The 18646-nt window shown below is 36.6% G+C and overlaps 1 protein-coding gene across 3 annotated transcripts; it reads right to left on the bottom strand.

The window, feature by feature from the left end:
* Positions 1-4864: 4864 nt before the first annotated feature.
* LOC125679711 (uncharacterized) lies at positions 4865-17427 on the bottom strand. 3 transcript variants are annotated; one of them, XM_048919149.2, is made up of 6 exons: positions 17327-17427; positions 17109-17185; positions 9639-9823; positions 8797-9356; positions 7226-7480; positions 4865-5969 (listed from the first exon to the last, which is right to left on the bottom strand). In XM_048919149.2, exons 3-6 carry the CDS (start codon positions 9767-9769, stop codon positions 5587-5589), a joined length of 1329 nt encoding a protein of 442 aa, XP_048775106.2. In that variant the 5' UTR covers positions 9770-9823; positions 17109-17185; positions 17327-17427; the 3' UTR covers positions 4865-5586. The 3 variants fall into 3 exon arrangements, with proteins under 3 accessions (XP_048775106.2, XP_048775107.2, XP_048775104.2); XM_048919150.2 differs by lacking the exon at positions 17109-17185 and having other exon boundaries at positions 17255-17402; XM_048919147.2 differs by lacking the exons at positions 17109-17185; positions 17327-17427 and adding an exon at positions 9994-10092.
* Between the last annotated feature and the right edge of the window lie 1219 nt (positions 17428-18646).

Genomic DNA, 18646 nt, shown 5'->3' with positions numbered 1-18646 from the left:
TAAATCTCAGCTTTTCTGCCTCAGTGGTTCTTGAGAAGATTTTTAAAGATTTCCCTATCTATTTGTAAGTAAAAAATTGATCCCCTATTGTGGCCCCATCCTATCCCCAGGGGCCATGATTTTGACAAACTTGAATCTGCATTCTGTCAGGAAGCTGTCATGTAAAAATCAGCTTTTCTGGTTCAGTGGTTCTTGAGAAGAAGACTTTTAAAGATTTTCCCTATATATTTATATGTAAAACTTTGATCCCCCTTTGTGGTCCCATCGACTCCCGGGGCCATGATTTCAACAAACTTGAATCTGCATTATGTCAGGAAGCTTTCATGTAAATCTCAGCTTTTCTGGCTCAGTGGTTCATGAGAAGAAAATTTTCCAAGAATTTCCTTATCTATTTGTATGTAAAACTTTGATCCCCCTTGTGACCCCATCCTACCCCCGGGGGCCATGATTTCAAACAACTTCAATTTGCACTATGTCAGAAAGCTTTCATGTAAAAGTCAGCTTTTCTGGCTAAGTGGTTCTTGAGAAGAAGATTTTAAAGATTTTCCCTATCTATTTGTATGTAAATATTTGATCCCCCCTTGTGGCCCCATCCGACTACCGGGGCCATGATTTTAACAAACTTGAATCTGCACTATTTCAGAAAGCTTTCATGTAAATCTCAGCTTTTTTGGATCAGTGGTTCTTGAGAAGATTTTTAAAGATTTTCCTTATCTATTAGTATGTAAAACTTTGATCCCCTATTGTGGCCCCATCCAAGCCCAGGAGGCCATGCATTTATCAAACGTGAATCTGCATTATGTCAGGAAGCTTTCATGTAAATCTCAGCTTTTCTGGCTCAGTGGTTCTTCAGAAGAAGATTTTTAAAGATTTCCCTAGATATTTGTATGTAAAACTTTGATCCCCTATTGTGGCCCCATCCGACCCCCGAGGGCCATGATTTTAACAAACGTGAATCTGAATTATGTCAGGAAGCTTCCATGTAAATGTCAACTTCTTTGGCCCAATGCTTCTTGAGTAAAAGATTTTCCCTATATATTTGTATGTAAACATTTGATCCCTTATTGTGGCCCCATCCTACCCCCGGGGGCCATGATTTTAACAAACGTGAATCTGCATTATGTCAGGAAGTTTCATGTAAATGTGAACTTCTTGGGCCCAATGGTTTTTGAAAAGAAGATTTTTAAAGATTTTCCCTATATATTTTTATGTAAAACCGTGATCCATACTTGTGTCCTCATCCTACTCCCCCCCCCCCCCCCCCCCCCCCCCCGGGGCCATGATGTAAAAAACTTGAATCTGCACTATGTCAGAAAGCTTTCATGTAAAAATCAGCTTTTCTGGCTCAGTGGTTCTTGAGAAGAAGATTTTTTATAGATTTCCCTATCTATATGTAAGTAAAAAAATGATCCCCTATTGTGGCCCCATCCTACCCCCCGGGGCCATGATTTTGACAAACTTGAATCTGCATTATGTCAGGAAGCTTTCATGTAAATCTCAGCTTTTCTGGCTCAGTGGTTCTTGAGAAGAAGGTTTTTAAAGATTATTCCGATCTATTTGTATGTAAAACTTTGATCCCCTATTGTGGCCCCACCCTGCCCTCGGGGGCCATGATTTTAACAAACTTGAATTTGCACTATATCAGGAAGCCTTCATATAAATCTAACTTTTTCTGGATCAGTGGTTCTTGAGAAGAATTTTTTTTAAAGATTATCCCTATATATTAGTATATAAAACTTTGATCCCCTATCGTGGCCCCATCCGACCCCCGGGGGCCATGATTTTATCAAACGTAAATCTGCATTATGTCAGGAAATTTCATGTAAATCTCAGCTTTTCTGCCTCAGTGGTTCTTGAGAAGAAGATTTTCAAAGATTTTCCTTATCTATTTTGATGTAAAATTTAACACACCCCCCCCCTTGTGGCCCCATCCAACCCCCGGGGGCCATGATTTTAAAGAACTTGAATCTACACTATTTCAGAAAGCTTTCATGTAAATCTCAGCTTTTCTGGTTCAGTGGTTCTTGAGAAGAAGATTTTCAAAGATTATTCCCATCTATTTGTAAGTAAAATTTTGATCCTCTACTGTGGCCCCATCCTACCACCGGGGGCCATGATTTTAATAAACTTAAATCTGCATTATGCTAGAAGCTTTCATATAAATCTCAGCTTTTTTGGCTCAGTGGTTCTTGAGAAGAAGATTTTTAAAGATTTTCCCTATATATTTGTATGTAAAACTTTGATCCCCCCTTGTGGCCCCATCCGACTCCCAGGGTCATGATTTGAACAAACTTGAATTTGCATTATATCAGGAAACTTCTATGTAAATGTCACCATCTTTGCCCCAGTGGTTCTTGAGAAGAAGATTTTCCCTATATATTTGTATGTAAAACTTTGATCCCCCCTTGTGGCCCCATCCTACCCCCAAGGCCATGATTTAAAAAAACTTGAATCTCCACTATGTCAGAAAGCTTTCATGTAAAAAGCAGCTTTTCTGGCTCAGTGGTTCTTGAGAAGATTTTAAAACATTTTCCCTATATATTTGTATGTAAATATTTGATCCCCTGTTGTGGCCCCATCCTACCCCCGGGAGCCATGATTTTGACAACGTTAAATCTGCACTATCTTAGAAAGCTTTCATATAAATCTTAGCTTTTCTGGCTCAGTGGTTTTTGAGAAGAAGATTTTTAAAGATTTTCCCTATATATTTTTATGTAAAATTTTGACACCCCCCTTTTGGCCCCATCCGACCCCCGGGGCCATGATTTTAACAAACTTGAATCTGCATTATGTCAGGAAACGTTTATGTAAATTTCAGCTTTTCTGGCTCAGTGGTTCTTGAGAAGAAGATTTTTCCTATTTATTTGTATGTAAAACTTTGATCCCCTATTGTGGCCCCATCCAACCCCTGGGGGCTATGATTTTATCAATTTAGAATCTGCACTACCTAATAAAGTTTATCTATAAATTTAATCTTTTCTGGCCCAGTGGTTCTTGAGAAGAAGATTTTTTAACGACCCTACTCTATATTTACCTTTTCTTGATTATCTCCCCTTGGAAGGTGGTCTGGCCCTTTATTTTAACAATTTAGAATTCCCGTTACCTAAGGATGCTTTGTGCCAACTTTGGTTGAAATTAGCCCAGTGGTTTTTGAGAAGAAGTCAAAAATGTTAAAAGTTTACAGACGGACTACGGGTGATCAGAAAAGCTCACTTGAGCTTTTCAGCTCAGGTGAGCTAAAAAGTCCCTTTTCTCTTTGGCTCCGATGGAAACGTACTTGTGCATGCACATGATGGTTTTCCCCCTAGCAACTGACTTCGTTTATGTATTATCTGCGTAGGATATGTTTTCTGCGTGGGTTCAACAGTCAACAGGGAATGGCTAGGCGCAACATCCCAACATTTGCTGCGATCAATTATAAACTATCGTATACGACCAAACATTGCATGGTCTATTTGATGATACATCACTTCAACTTGCGCCATAAATAAAGTTTTAATGCATATAATTCTTGGTCATTTATCCAGGAGTCCGATATACTATAGAGCAATTCGTTCTACGTTTGGAAAAGGGATGTTTTGACCATATTTGTTAAGGAATCTCGCTAATTACCTCCTTCGTTAAGCGAATATTGCCGCATTAAATAGAGATAATTATAAGTACGTCACAAATACACAGGTATGGATATCATTGGACAAGTTCCTTAAAGATGAACAATCTTATACATTTAATTATCCTCTTTATTATCACATCACGATATACCAAGTAGGAGTGTCAAAGATGTTTTCCATACAGATGGGAAAAACACAGCTGGGTTCCGATCAAAGGTGCGGAGTGCATCCGGCGGGTATAAACATATACACTGTACAGAATAATCTGCGGCAAATGATTTTCCATACAGATGGAAAAACACAGCTGGGTTCCGATCAAAGGTGCGGAGTGCATCCGGCGGGTATAAACATATACACTGTACAGAATAATCTGCGGCAAATGATTTTCCATACAGATGGAAAAACACAGCTGGGTTCCGATCAAAGGTGCGGAGTGCATCCGGCGGGTATAAACATATACACTGTACAGAATAATCTGCGGCAAATGATTATTTTTCTTTCATCTTTTTATTAAAAAAATGTTTAACTTTTTACTATATTTTTCTTCACCCCTAACAGTATTCCCATAAAAAGTTATGAAAGAAATCCTATAAGATTTTCCCCCTGTGGGATTATACTTTCCATTCGACAGAATTTATAACAAAGATGAGCTACCGCCAATTGAAAGACCAAGGTGCTTTAAATTTTGGACATTTAAGAATAAGTGACGTCATTTTCAACTATATCAATACCACAAGCAATGACACATCTAGCTGCGCTATAGTTGAAAGAAGAACATGTAGGACGATTTTGCAGTAGATGATCTACATCTGGACACTGGTAAGTTTGCTATCAGAAAGCATGAGTGCAATAGTCGAAGCATATTTATAGGAAATGCAATGCGTAGACTTGAATTGAAATATGACGGAATACAAAACTGAATCATTTTTTATGACTAATGTTATTTATGTTGACAACATGCATTAATATTCCTATGCACGCACGTGAAGAAAAGCTTATTTTTAGAATTCTTTTTTAATATAAATTTTCAATATGTTTATTGTAATTTTGATTTCAGGTGTTTCTCATTCTCTATCCGTTGCTATTGGAGATGTGCACCGGTTGAGTATGTCCGCACAGGAAAATCGTAAACACCGATGTGAAATGAAGCATAGCAAATTTCCCCTACATGTTTTGCATATCCGATACATATAAGCACAATAGAAAATTCAACTGATGTTGTAAATCAATAGAGAACTATGGCGGACACTGAAAATTCTTGTATATTTATTAATTCATGTCAGCTTTAAAATAAATGCAACACTATAGTCTTACTCTCATATCATTCTCAATAAATAATGTGTAGTAATTGTCGTATCATGTGAAAGCAGACACTAATAGTCCATGATCCTAACAGTAGAGAAACACTTTTAACAAACTGTAAAGAACATTGTAAGCACGACTACTGGCATAATCATATTCTAGTTCTATTCACCCTAGCTTTGAATTTTCATATACTAGCATATACTTTACAAAGTGCAGATATACTCCAAAATGTTGTATGTTTACGTAGAAAAATATCCAACTTTTGATTGATAACATAAGTAATAAACAATCTGTAATATTAGTAAATATAAGAATATTTCCAACAAAATTGTAAAAAAAAAAAAAAAAAAAAAAAAAAAAAAAAAAAAAAAAAAAAAATCAATCACCAATCCACGAAAAATCGACCCTTGAATGTTATGTGTGTAAGTTTAAATATTAATGATATGATATATGAATTCAGAAAAGCATAATCTTTATACGGTATTCACAACGCTACATAAAATCTTCGATCCTCTATAGATATATGGTCGTGCTATTTAAAGTAAGGAGTCTGTATCTCCGAAACCCTTTAATATACCAATTAAGCCACTGGACTAGGGTTGGCGTTCTACTAGCTTCTTGGCGATTGATCCAACTTAATATACACTGTACCAAGATCTACAAATAAAAGTTACGAGATTCCTTTTTGAATCTCGTATCTACTGGAGAGATACTTTGTTATTTCTTCAGACAAAACTTTCCATTTCAAACCATTTTTCTCCGGTTCGGATCTATCGGGATGGTAATGAGTCACTGCTTTTTGCAGTGTTTTCTTTATATTTTCTTCCGCGTCTTTCTCCAGTTTAAATGTTTCGTTTTTAGGTGGGTACGTTTTATATACATACTGCAGGAATTGAATATTGGTCATTTTCAGATGTTTTTGTTTGATTTCTTCCAGTTCCCCTTTTATTTCTTCCTTAACCTTCTCTTTTTCTTTGTCCTTTTCTTCTTGTTCATGAGTGACAGTTTCTTCTTGGTACTTTTTCAACATCTCGGTGCATTCCTGATACCAATCTACAAAATATTATTCAATGCATTCGTATATTCCATAGCGCTTTCTAAAAATATCAGATTCATATCGGGAATTTTTTAAAAATATAACGAGCGAAGTGACGAGACGAGCACGCTTCAATATTTGCACATATGAATCATGTGATTTGCTCTTCATCAGCTGAAAAAATTATGGTTGTTAACCAAAGTGCTCCGGAAAAATATCGCCGTTACTGCGGAACTAACGTGAATTCCTCACCTAAAATTCACCCTGTGAATTACGTAAGTTTCTCTTGTTTTGAAAAAAAAATCGAATCACAGATGGTATATTTGCAAGCATTACTTCGACCTGTTACCGATAATACAATATGACGTCACAATACACCGATAATACAATATAACGTCACAATACACCAATTTCTCGCCAAGTCATCCCCGAATACATTCAATCGTATCAGAAGCATCATAATATAGCGTGTTAATACTATATGTATTCAAACAACCTATTATCCGTCGAATGTTATTCACATTTGATATTTCGTCTCTTTCTGTGAATGAAGGAAACTTGTATCGCCAGTTGTCAACGTCAACAACTTGAACATTGTGTGTATGTAGAAGCCTGAAGGTAACAAATACAGAGTAAAATATATCGATAACCAGGCATGTCCTCTAATACTCTCTTACGTTTTCTTGGTGTTGATATAGATTGCTGCGACTAAAAAAACCAGCAAAGCTAAATACACTGTTTACATCAACTGCGTTATATTTCCCGCGTTAAATGGATAAAGGCGGGTCAAATGTCTAAAGTCGTGTTGCAAGATATTAAAGGACGCATCTCATGTTTTCAAAGTATACAAAATTACATGCATTTTGCCTTCTTTATGCTTATAGTAATTAATTCTAATAGCTCGTTCGCCAAAATTTTGCGATAATTAACCACAACACAGACTTAAATCTAAGCCCCGATTTCAAAAAGTCTAGTTAGTTAGGTAGGTAGTCACGTGGTACAGTGACGTCACATGCGCCTTTCGGATTGTATAAGTAGTGTGAGATATTATTAAAAACTCAGCTTTTAGGGGCCTAATTTATTCACCATGGGCAACATTTACATCGATGTTGACAATTTTTCCGGGCCTTCGCTCGTCTCAACCGTTGAACGGTCATATTAATACATTTTAAAAGAAGATTGAAGCATTGCACTAAAAGATAAGACCTGTACATGAATTATACTAATAGGGTTGGAGAGGTAGTAAAAGAAATATTGCAGACATTAAGATTACCACACGATACAAAGGTGCGTGGTGCCATTGATGCAGCCATTTGTATAGCCCTTTTAAAGTACTCCTTCGCCTGTGGCTTGAATTTCAAAATCTTCGCATACACCCGTCCAATTCTCCCCAGTGCTATTGCCTCTTGCTCCATGTCCAATTCTCTAGCGAGGAGAATAGATTGTTTATACCAATCTATTATATCCCATACCATGTTCATATCAACAGTCTCATAGTAACGGGTTATCTTCTCCAACAATCCGTCTCCTACAAGATTTAAGGAAACGTTTAGTGCTTCATACATTGCTTGATTTATGTGCAATTATTTCAGTTTTATTTAAATCCTTATACAATCGAAATCAAGGGCGATGTCCAAAAGAATGCATAAGACAAACTCTTTTATTTATTGCATTTGAGTTATGCTGATACATCTGTTGGCCTTATGTACATGTGGCTGTTATTAAAATACAAATCTGTCAAAACACTAGTAAAAGAATCCTCACAAGTCAAGGTTTTGTGATTACGTACCCTCCATATAAGCCCTTGACGAATGTAGCTATTTAAATTTCGGGCTCACGCTTTGCAATACGTAATATGTTAAAAATAAACTGTCCAATGAAATGTCTCTTTTCATAACGAATTTCAGTCTCAGCACAAAGATGCATGGCTGATCTGCATTCTAGAGAGAGAAAACAGTGGTGTTTGTTTAAGCTGATATTGCGATAAGAAGTTGAAAAATTGAAGAACTTGCATTTGTTTGTTCGTAGTCATAATTGTTTACATTTTCGATGTGTTTAGAATGAGAACTGTATTTTGATAGGCTCCAGTGTACGACTTTGACCCAATGAAATGCGGACTCCTGAGCCCGAAATTTAGATAGCTACATTCGTCATAGCCTAGGTCACGCAAGCCGTTTGACTTACCACTCAAACGCCTTGGAGCGTTCTATTTAAAAATATTACACCGCGAGGGGGCGCTATCGAAAAACGGAAATGGTGACACAGAAGAAAACAAAGACCACAGCTGTTGTTCCAAATGTCAGTTTATGTGTCGCTTAATCTAAAGAAAGCAAACGTTGTGTTTTTGCAAGTTCGAAACTTGGTCCTTCATTAGAGAAACCAGTGACGATATGACCAGAATTATGCTGACTTCACGAGAACTAGTATTACTATGCAGGTCTTCTTCAAACATTAATTGCGGTAGAATCGTATACAATAGCGATTTCCCATAGCCTGCTGGTAATACTGCCAACACGTCTGACCTATTTGCTAATTTAAGTAAACACTCTTTCTGTAAAGGTTTCAGCGAGAATTCGATTTTTAAATCTGATAAATCTTTGTTTATCTCCTGTTCGACTGCGTCCGTCATCGTTATGCATCAACCAATCAGCTGCTTTGTCAGAATTCGGATAAGCCTCGTTATGGAGTGTAAATGTTTATCGTAGAATGCTCCTAGACGTTTGTCTCGTAGAACACTGCATTGACAAACGTGTACGTGACCTAGACTACATTCGTCAAGGTTTGTGTGGAGGGTAAGTAATCACAAAGTCTTGACTTGTGAGGATGTAGTAAAAGCAGCATCACCTGTTTGTCTTGCTTTCGATGATTCTGCGATACACATGTGCATATGAACGTCCTTCTCTAAGACATCGACCTCCCTGAGAATATCAGGTAGTTCCCGTCCATGTTTTCGTGCCTCGTGTATTGGAAAGTGACACTCCGCCATTTGATGTCTACATCTCATGTAATCTCCTTTTTGCCATGCGTTAATTCCCTCGTGAAAATGATGCTGGGTAAGTTGCACATATACATTAGTTATCACGTCCGGAACAGATATCAATTGGAGAACCTGTGTTAGGTACCTGATCCTGCACTCAAACGAAAATTTGGAAAGAAACGTCTCAAAATCATCGAAGCATTCACTACATTTGGATGTAATGTCGGCAACCCACTTCGTATCCTTGCACGTTTTACCGTGAATATATGCATACTGGTAGTGCTTTAAAGCCTCTTTAAACTGATGGGCAATATGTTCTGTTCTCTCATCTCTTAAAATATGTAATTTTCCTATGCGCCACTCACAAAGAGCTAAATTTTTGGCTGCAGAACATTTGTCTTCAACAGATCCATCAGCGGTGTTTGCCCTTCAAACAGCCATATTTTACATGATAATTTTAATGACAGCAGATTCCGTTTTATTTGCAAGATAGATATTTAGTTTATTTCACGAATGATTAGAATGCCAACCTTATCAAAATAAAACCTCGCAAAAACTCGACTTACTACTGTTATCATAATCAAAGTATACTTTTAACTGTACATGTATATACCACAATGATATATGTATCAGATGTGTGATTTAAGGAGATCAGTTAAACTTGAACACTTAATGTATTCTTATTTATCACAAAATATGATTCACCTACCTATCATACAAATTCCTCGCTTTTTGAAGTCTGTCAATTTGGATAACAGGACCTATTCCTGGCGCACATGCAGACCTATACACTTTATTTCCCTCCTCACGAAGAAGAGCGGATACAGAACCGGACATCATTGGGAAAATTCTCACACTGTCGTTGAATCCACAGTTATACTCCACTTGTGCAACCTTCGATGAATAATAGAACAAATTCAAATATATTAATCCAAAGCGAGGAACGGAAACTGGAAAATGGGTTCGTTCAGAGTACTACCGTTGGTTGACATAAGCTACCATTGGTGATTTTTTTTTTTACCATTTGTACGACAATGGTACCAATGTTTTCCAATAAAATTTACCAATGGTAAACATTTCTGCAGACAACCCAGAGCTCTGTTAGCGTTGGTAACTCTATTCATGACGTAATCAAAAATGGCGGGCATCGCGTACACACTGAAAGAAACCGATTTTGTATCACATTTCCCCCCTTATATCTTTGTAGACATTAGCTAAAGACAATTTCAGGCATATTGCTTAAAAAATACCCCTGCATAGATGGAAATGAGTTTGAAAACATCAAGTGTAAGTGATATGGTATAGCAATATCCCAGTCTAACCATTTTGTCAGATGATCTATACTTGCGATATTTTACAAGAGAAAATACATTTTCATAGCCAAAGGGGTTTTGGCCCACCCCGCTTCCCATTTATTGACTGAAAACTCTTGGCTAGCAAAGATGTGATAAAAAGAACCTCCAATGGTTTGTGGTTTGATTATGATTGATATCCAACTCATTGTATGTTTTGTGTCCCCTCCCCAAGTCTCGGGGATAGAAAACACAACTTGTTGAATATAAATCATAACAAACCATGGGGTATTCAATATCTATGAAAAATATTAAGCAAGCGCCTGTGGGTGCCACCCCTTTTACCTGATTTTGTAATTTTCTGATCCTCCTCTCCCACCAATTGTGGCAGTATGTTATTTCAAAATTTAAAAATGTATACTGAAAAAGACATATAATTTAACCATTCAAAATTTAATATTTTTTCCTGGCTGCCACTTAGGAAACGATTTCATGAACCTATCTAATGAATACAGGTTTTCTATCCCTCTTCCACCCATCCCCAAAAACATCATTGAAAGAGATGAAATAATTTTCTCAACTATTTCCCCCAAAACATAGTCTTTTTACATCGAACTGTCAATCGAATTAGATATTGAACTTGAATATTTTAGTTCTACGCCTGGTATAATATTAATATATGTATCACATGAAATTTCAAAGCGAACAAGTCCATTATGTATAAAAGGTTTGCCTCTGATTTTGATAGAGTTTATGTGATTCCCCAAAGAAAGGTCGGACCTGGTTTTGTGCAATATAAATGCACCAGTACAATTTGATGATTCAATTTCTTTTCCGGATGTTTCATCAAGTTCCAGATTTACATCTGAGCCTAGTGTTTCCACTGAAACATCTACTTTGAATAGAAAGAAGGTGCTGCACGTCTCATGTTAATTTCCCTAGAGGTGTTGCATTAAAGATCGAAAAATTTAAGTTATTCAAATATATGACAAAACTAATTGGAACGTATGTCTTGATTCAATAATTTTTGAAAATAAGTTTAAAAGACGTGTATTCACAAAATTAGCCAAAATATTTCCAGTTTAAATCAAGCAATAAGCGATTTATATGATTTTTAGCGTTAAAATGGAGGGGTATCCCCGAATTTCAGAAAAAATGCCTCCGTGAAACAAAATAAATTTAGCATGAGCATGTTCTTCGAGTTTTCGTCTAAAAAACTGTCGCTTTAAAATTTTGTTTCACGGGGACATTTTTTTTTTGTAAATTTAAAAAAATCGAAACGACTTCACCAGTATTATTTCCAACTTCACCTGTACGTTAATTTTCCTCATTAATATAAGGTCTACCGCGTGGTCCAGTGGATAACGTCGTCGACTATTAAATGTAAAGATGTTTTCTATTTTTAAAAACGACGGAGTTCGACTCCCTCACGAACATATATATATATATATATTTCATATTCCTTTTCCATCTAGATTTTTTTTTCTTAATTGAAACACGCTTCTATTTTTTTTAATAAATGTTTTATGTCAAATCTCTCTTTATTACCATGTTCCGAGTTTGATATAAGCTTCCAACCTGGACACTGTCTAGTTTGTGAATAAGACTCTCAACAAACACGCCGAATACAGCATGCAATACATGTGTTTTGATGGTCAAGACTGCTAACGAGAACTTGTATGTTTTTCTGATTGAAAGTTGTTGACAAAGCCATTGTGGATTTTACGAAAAACCGTTGTGAACTTTGCAAAGCTTTGGAAGAAAAACTTTCAGGCCAAACGAGGTAAATAACCGTTAAACAGTTTGAGTTTATATGTATTCCAGTAGCAAATTCCTATGTTGAATCAAATTTTACAGGTGCATGTACTTTGAATAACGTTGTCACCTATTTAATGTTATTTTTAGAATGGATAAGTTGCATATAGTAGACACGCATGTATTATTATGGGAAGATAACGCAATCAGTACCACAGAAAATGAAGAATTATTTTCCTATGTTCAGTTATTTATAAAGAGATCTGGTCGTTTTTAGTTGATGGAATTTACATAGCGATTACTTTGTACGTACTACATGCATATATTGATCAATTGTACATACATGTATATATTAATCAATTGTACTTAATATCTACAGATATAATTATTGATATAATTGCTTTATGAAAGCTAATCATTTTTGACCTTTGATATACCTTTGTGTTTCATTTCTTGAACATTATCATATATATAATCAATTGTCATATAGGAGAGGGCGTTCTAAGTTTTAAGAACTTGTGCTCAATCCGTTTGTAATAACATCCAGACAATAAAATATGTGCAAAGCAAATCAATAATGTTGAATTTTATTAATGCGTATTGAAATGGTTAGAGGAGTTACCTCCCGTTACTTGTTTATGTATTAATACTTAATAATTGTAAATATTGTAATTAATTGGTCAATTGACAATAGAAATTAGCAAGTAGCATTAATAAATGATATCAAGTTAGATGATAAGCATTTTCTTATCTAAAGAGGGCCAGTTTGTCGTAATTTTATCATACAATAGTTGGAAACTTTACTATATTTAAGAAATAGGTGTATATACAAAAGTGTTAAAATATGTTAATTGTCATATTCTTTCATTGAGATTTTTGAGTACCCTGTTGTAGTTTACATATGATTCGTGACTATAGCTTCTAGAAGTAGACTAAGTATGTCTAGGTAATATACATATAATATGGTAGCATGACCGCTTGGTAATATGTACAGTTGCAAGAGATAGGCGACTGGTTCAAAGGCAACTGGCTAACAGTAAGACACCAGGCAGGTGTCGCTATTATTTAATGGTTATTGTCAACAGATGCCAGGCAATCTAATTACCATAAGGCACCAGGAAGGTGCCATCATTAAAGCACGTAGGTCACTTGATTCAAAGACACCAGGCAGGTCGCACTATCTGTATATTTTGCATAATCAAACCTTCAGTAAACTCAGTAATCTGAGCACGGACCTACTGACCGCTAAGGTCCGACACGTTACAGTATTAAACTTCCCATACATTAGTTTGTGGCCAGAGTCGTGTACAGTTGCGAATTGTTGGTTGTAGAAAATAAAACATACGAGTATAAGAGCTTTTGGACTGTAGTGGTATAGAATATTAAATATTTGATACACTCGTAACATGTAACCGTTTGTACATTGTATCTGATACTCAGGAAAAAAAGAAGACAATTTAATTTTCACGATTTCAAAAATTATCTTTAGACTACATGTATAATGTATTGACATAAAATGTATTAGGCATGTCCCTAATACTGGGAATCCTTCAGGTATTTAAATGGCAAATGCGCAATGAGTATAAATATGAATGAAGGTCAGTTTTACGTCACAAATGATGGCACGGAGCTCCGATTAGGGACAATTCCCGCTTCTGTGCAACACCCTCTTTACAGGTCACACTTTTGTTAATAGTCCAGCTGCTATCTCATGTCCTCGCCATTCAGGAAGATAAGTTAAACCTCCAGGAAGGTACGGTGAGTGGGTTTCACAACAGGGCACTCCTAATGTGTATTTTGTTTCGTGATTAGTCGTCAGGGAAGAATGTCACATATGAATGCCAGGTTGTTGGGGTTTGTTTGGGGGTTGGGTTGGTGTGTAAATAGTGTTCTTTTTAAATTATCATCTAAAATGTCAGGAGCCACTTTCCTTAGCAGAAGAGAATGTCACAGCAGCTATTCATAAAGCTGTATTGCAGCAAGCGCCATCTGCATATGATCTGTAAAGACTACGATTGTGTAAGATAGTATGAATGAATGGTTGTAACTCTGTTTAGTGTTATAGAATAATATGTTGATCTTTCAACTAAAGGGCCATAAGGAAATTAATATTCATTACTAACCTCACTCATATACATGTAAAAGAGCAACGTCCCGCGGTCACTCCAGATTAGGGGTGAATCAATATATCTATATATCGAAATGTACCGTTATACGTCCAGCGATATACGATACGGTGTTTCAACGATACGATACGATATAATGTCGGTTTAAAAATAGCCCTTTTAATAGTCGGGATCGAAGTTCATAATTTAAAAATGACTTCTAACAGGAACACGATTCCTCAGACTTTAATACCCTCTTTTACATTGTGACATCATAGATTCCTCAGACTTTTACATTGTGACATTGGAGTTCCTTAGACTTTAATCCCCACTTTTACATTGTGACAATGGAGTTTCCTCAGACTTTAATTGTCATTGTTTGTTTTGTTTTGAAATAAAAGATAATATGTTGTACGGTGTTACCGTTGAAACGAGCGAAGTTCATTAACATCTTGCAACACGACTTTTATCCGCCTCTTCATTTAACGCGGGAAATATAACGCGTTTGATGTAAACAGTTACAAATTGTGACGTCATATTAGCTGCAATGTTTTTTCTTCTTCTCTCAAACCAAGCAAACACAAAACCTTTGAAGCTATGAGAAAGCTTGTCTGGAATTTAAAAACGTTTATGGTACTTTCTACACAATCTAATTATTTTAATTATGGGATTGTCAATGAAGTATACCGCAGTGACGGCGACATTTTTTCCGGAGGCATTATGGGTAGTCCCCATCATTTTTCGGCTGATGAAGAGCAAACCACGTGACTCAATTGCGTAATCATTGGAGCGAGCTCGTCGCTATTAAACCACTTCGTTTTTTTTTTTGTTTTTTTTTTTGTTTTTTGTTTTTTTTGTTTATATATATTTTACTTCAGAAAATGCTTAACTACGTTGTAAATCCAATATATCAGATATCGCATCAGAAAATATTGTATCGTATCGCAAAATCTTGAACAATACAAACCCCTATTCCAGATACGTGGCAAAGATATAAAATGCATATTATAATAATATGATTACGGTGTGACCGTTGGGGCGAGCGCAGCATATCTGAATACATTTTCAAAAAATTTATATTGAAAACAAGGAAAACTGATCTGGTTCACTGTCAATATGTAGGATTACTGTCTTGGTCTTCTCGCCAATGTAGGAATCAGTTTAGCGGGAAATGCAACGAGTGTGTTGTGACGTAGCCTGGTAGTTGTGACGTGACTGTTTACATTTCTTTAGACAATATTTTAAAAAGAAAAAGAAAGGGGGAAGAATATGATTGTCATCCTTTCCTTTCAAATAAGAAAGGTTTGTAATACTTCAAAGATTTTTATTATTATTATTTTACGAATCGAACCATCCGCCATTTTGTACGAGGGACTTCTGGGATTGGCGTAAAAAAAATTCTTGTTAGAGGTTGAGATTTAGCTCGGATTATTTCCCGCGCTCTAGTCATTAGAGCTCGCAGTACGAGCCAGCGCGGAGCGCTGGCTCGCTATTATATTATATTACTGCGGAAGGCCGGGGTTCGAATCCCGGCCGCGACGGACCTAAGTCGTTAAAACAGGTAGTGACAGTTCCATTGCCAAACGCTCTGCATCAGGTGTGAATGTCACGGGTCCTCGGAGATTACCTTAAAAACGGATGACCCGTGTCACAGTAGGTGTGGCACGTTAAAAAAACCCTCACTGCTCAATGACCGTAAGCGCCGAGCATAGGCCTAAATTTGAAGCCCTTCACTGGTCTTGGTGACGTCTCCATATGTCAGAGTGAAAAATTCTCGAGCGAGACGTTAAGCAAGATACAATCAATCATATTACTGGCGTCCTGGTAAGATTTATACTTACATGTATTATTTCATTCTATTGATAAATAATTTCCATTAGCAATGTAATAAAAAATGTTGTGTTCTTTGTGCTACTAATGCATGTTTAAATGTTCAACATCTAAATAGGGGGAAAACTTTATTTTATATATAAATACACCAGTAATCTCGGCTGTCAACTTCCTTATTTGAAGCAAACAGCAGTGTCACCTAAGTGCACATTACTTGCTAGAACCGGTTGAAGCTGAAATTAAATTTCCAGACATGAATTATGAAGGACTGCTCCGAGATTCAGTGAAGGCATCAGTCCAAATATTCAGCCAAGCCGAATCTCAGTCGAGATTAATACACCAGGTTTGCTACATTTTGACCCCCTCTTCGATTCGAATCGAATCTTATTATTAAATTCTCCGAAACAAACCTAGTCTCCTGCATTATTAATTAAGCTCAGAAATGATTTTTCTTATCAACCATCGCTTAAGAAGTCTAAACTCCCTCGCAACAAATCGACAACAGACATACTTTAATGATATTTTGAACATTCCCTCGAAGGCCTGACCGCCCTGCCGTGACGTTACGAAATCAGATCTCCTCACTAAATAATCTGACGTCAATCTACCAGATTAATCTTTGCAAATAAATAATCTGACAGGGTCTGTTGTCGACGGAAAATCATTTCTGAGCTCAACAGTGCCGAAGAATAGGTTTGTTTAAAGCGAATTTTGTAATAAAACCAGACCTGAATCGAAGAGGGGTCAAATACCTTTGCACACCTGATTTATCTATATCAGTAGTTTTTTTTCTATTCAGATTTATTTATTGATTAAATTCAGATCCCCAGATCACCACTGGGCGACATTGATAGGATATCGGGTAGTTACATAACAACTACAACGGCCCCCATTTTTGTGTACTTCGTTTTCTCTCTTTCTAATCATATCGATGGGATCTGTTTTTAAAGATGTACCTATTCTATTGTTAATATGAGCCACATTATATGATCATAACAATTATTAAGACTGATACAGGTTGGAAAAGATGCTTTTGATTACAATACCAATCAACGGTTAACATATAACACAGAACAGAAGCTAGTATAAACGTCTAGTAACGATTTTGTACTTTCGAAGTGGTCTGTGTACTATAAATAGATGAAAATAAACATATATCCCCAACATGCATTGTTTCGAAGTTAATTCCCTACTTACTGGTTGTCTTACTGTACTGAATCCGTGTATAAAATGCTCTTCAACCACCACTGTTGCTTATGTCACATTTCAGAGAACTAGACGTAAAAATGAAAGTAAGCTTAGGATTATATAGTGCCTATAGATACAATATATAAATATCTCACCTCCACTGCTGCTTACGTCATATTTAAGAGAACTAAATGTGAAAATGAAAGTAAGATTAGCCATATCTCTACCCAGGCCGTATGGAGGATGGACAGGAAGGTCGATCATTCCCTCCCTCCTTCCACCTCCATCTTTTTCCTCCCACTATTTGTCCCTGCCCGTATCTCCTCGGGCGTTGTTAAAACGCGGAATGGAAAACGGATCGGAAATTAAGAATTAGATTAGAACAACTAATGTAGCTAATATAACATCAAAAATCGGGCAAATATACTTTATTATACCCCCCGCAACAAGTTGTGGGGGGGGGGGGGATACTGGAATCGGGTTGTCCGTCTGTCTGTCCGTCCGTCTGTCTGTCTGTAGACGCAATGGTCTCTAAAGCATTATCCTTTCCACCTACCATCACCATATCATATATATGGACTACCCATAGGATGAAGATGTTCCCTATCGATTTTGGGGTCAAAAGGTCAAGGGTCAAGCGCACTGGACATCGAATTAGCAATATGGTTTCCGGGCTCTAAAGCGTTATCCTTTCCACCTACAGTCACCATATCATACATATGGACTACCCATGGGATGAAGATGTTCCCTATCGATTTTGGGGTCAAAGGTCAAGCGCACTGAACATTGAAGTAGCAATATGGTTTCCGGGCTCTAAAGCATTATCCTTTCCACCTACAGTCACCATATCATACATATGGACTACCCATGGGATGAAGATGTTCCCTATCGATTTTGGAGTCAAAAGGTCAAAGGTCACACGCACTGGACATCGAAGTAGCAATATGGTTTTCATTTAAATTCTTTAACGGCTTTTTTCATCGCATGGAACACCCTTTGGGAGATTGGGGTAAGCGGGGGGTATTCTTAGTGAGCATTGCTCACAGTACCTCTTGTTTTGATTAAAGTAAAAAAAAATTATGAATTGGTTTACAAACATTTAAACAATTTTATCTCAAAATTCTGCCCCATATAATGATTAAACTAAGTTGAATGTTTGTATTAAAAAAATTCATAACGTTTTACAAGAATATTGTAATTTAGGTATTGACTGAGGTGTTAGCGAGCACAGGTACCTTAGGTTTGGATAGCGTGTATAGATCTTATGTACATCCACCCCCTTTCTACCCAATGAAAAAATAAATAAATATAGGACCAATTATTTATACAAAATACGTGATTCCCCGCTGTTCACCTTTGTTAGTCAGTTTCTACTTTCTGTAAGCTTTTGAGATGACCACTTGTGCGATACTAATATATTAGCAGCAGAACTGTAGCTCTCTCAGTCTGAGAAAATATTGGGACAGATCAGAGAGCTACAGATTCACCCTTATGAAAACCTTCGACTTACGGTGCACCAAAAAAAAAAAATAATAAATGCGCAGGTT

The sequence above is a fragment of the Ostrea edulis genome, chromosome 2 (assembly GCF_947568905.1).
Source record: "Ostrea edulis chromosome 2, xbOstEdul1.1, whole genome shotgun sequence".
Taxonomy (NCBI): Eukaryota; Metazoa; Mollusca; class Bivalvia; order Ostreida; family Ostreidae; genus Ostrea; species Ostrea edulis.
This window is presented reverse-complemented; position numbering and strand designations above follow the sequence as displayed.

What these genes read in the sequence shown, in the direction of transcription:
- LOC125679711 (XM_048919147.2), bottom strand. Translation starts at nt 10,077, where the DNA reads ATGCCCGCCATTTTTGATTACGTCATGAATAGAGTTACCAACGCTAAC. An exon ending in TGCAGAAATGTTTACCATTG is followed by an intron (nt 9,824 to 9,993) that starts GTAAATTTTATT and finishes TATTCATCGAAG; the next exon opens with GTTGCACAAGTGGAGTATAA. An exon ending in GCGAGGAATTTGTATGATAG is followed by an intron (nt 9,357 to 9,638) that starts GTAGGTGAATCA and finishes GGCTGTTTGAAG; the next exon opens with GGCAAACACCGCTGATGGAT.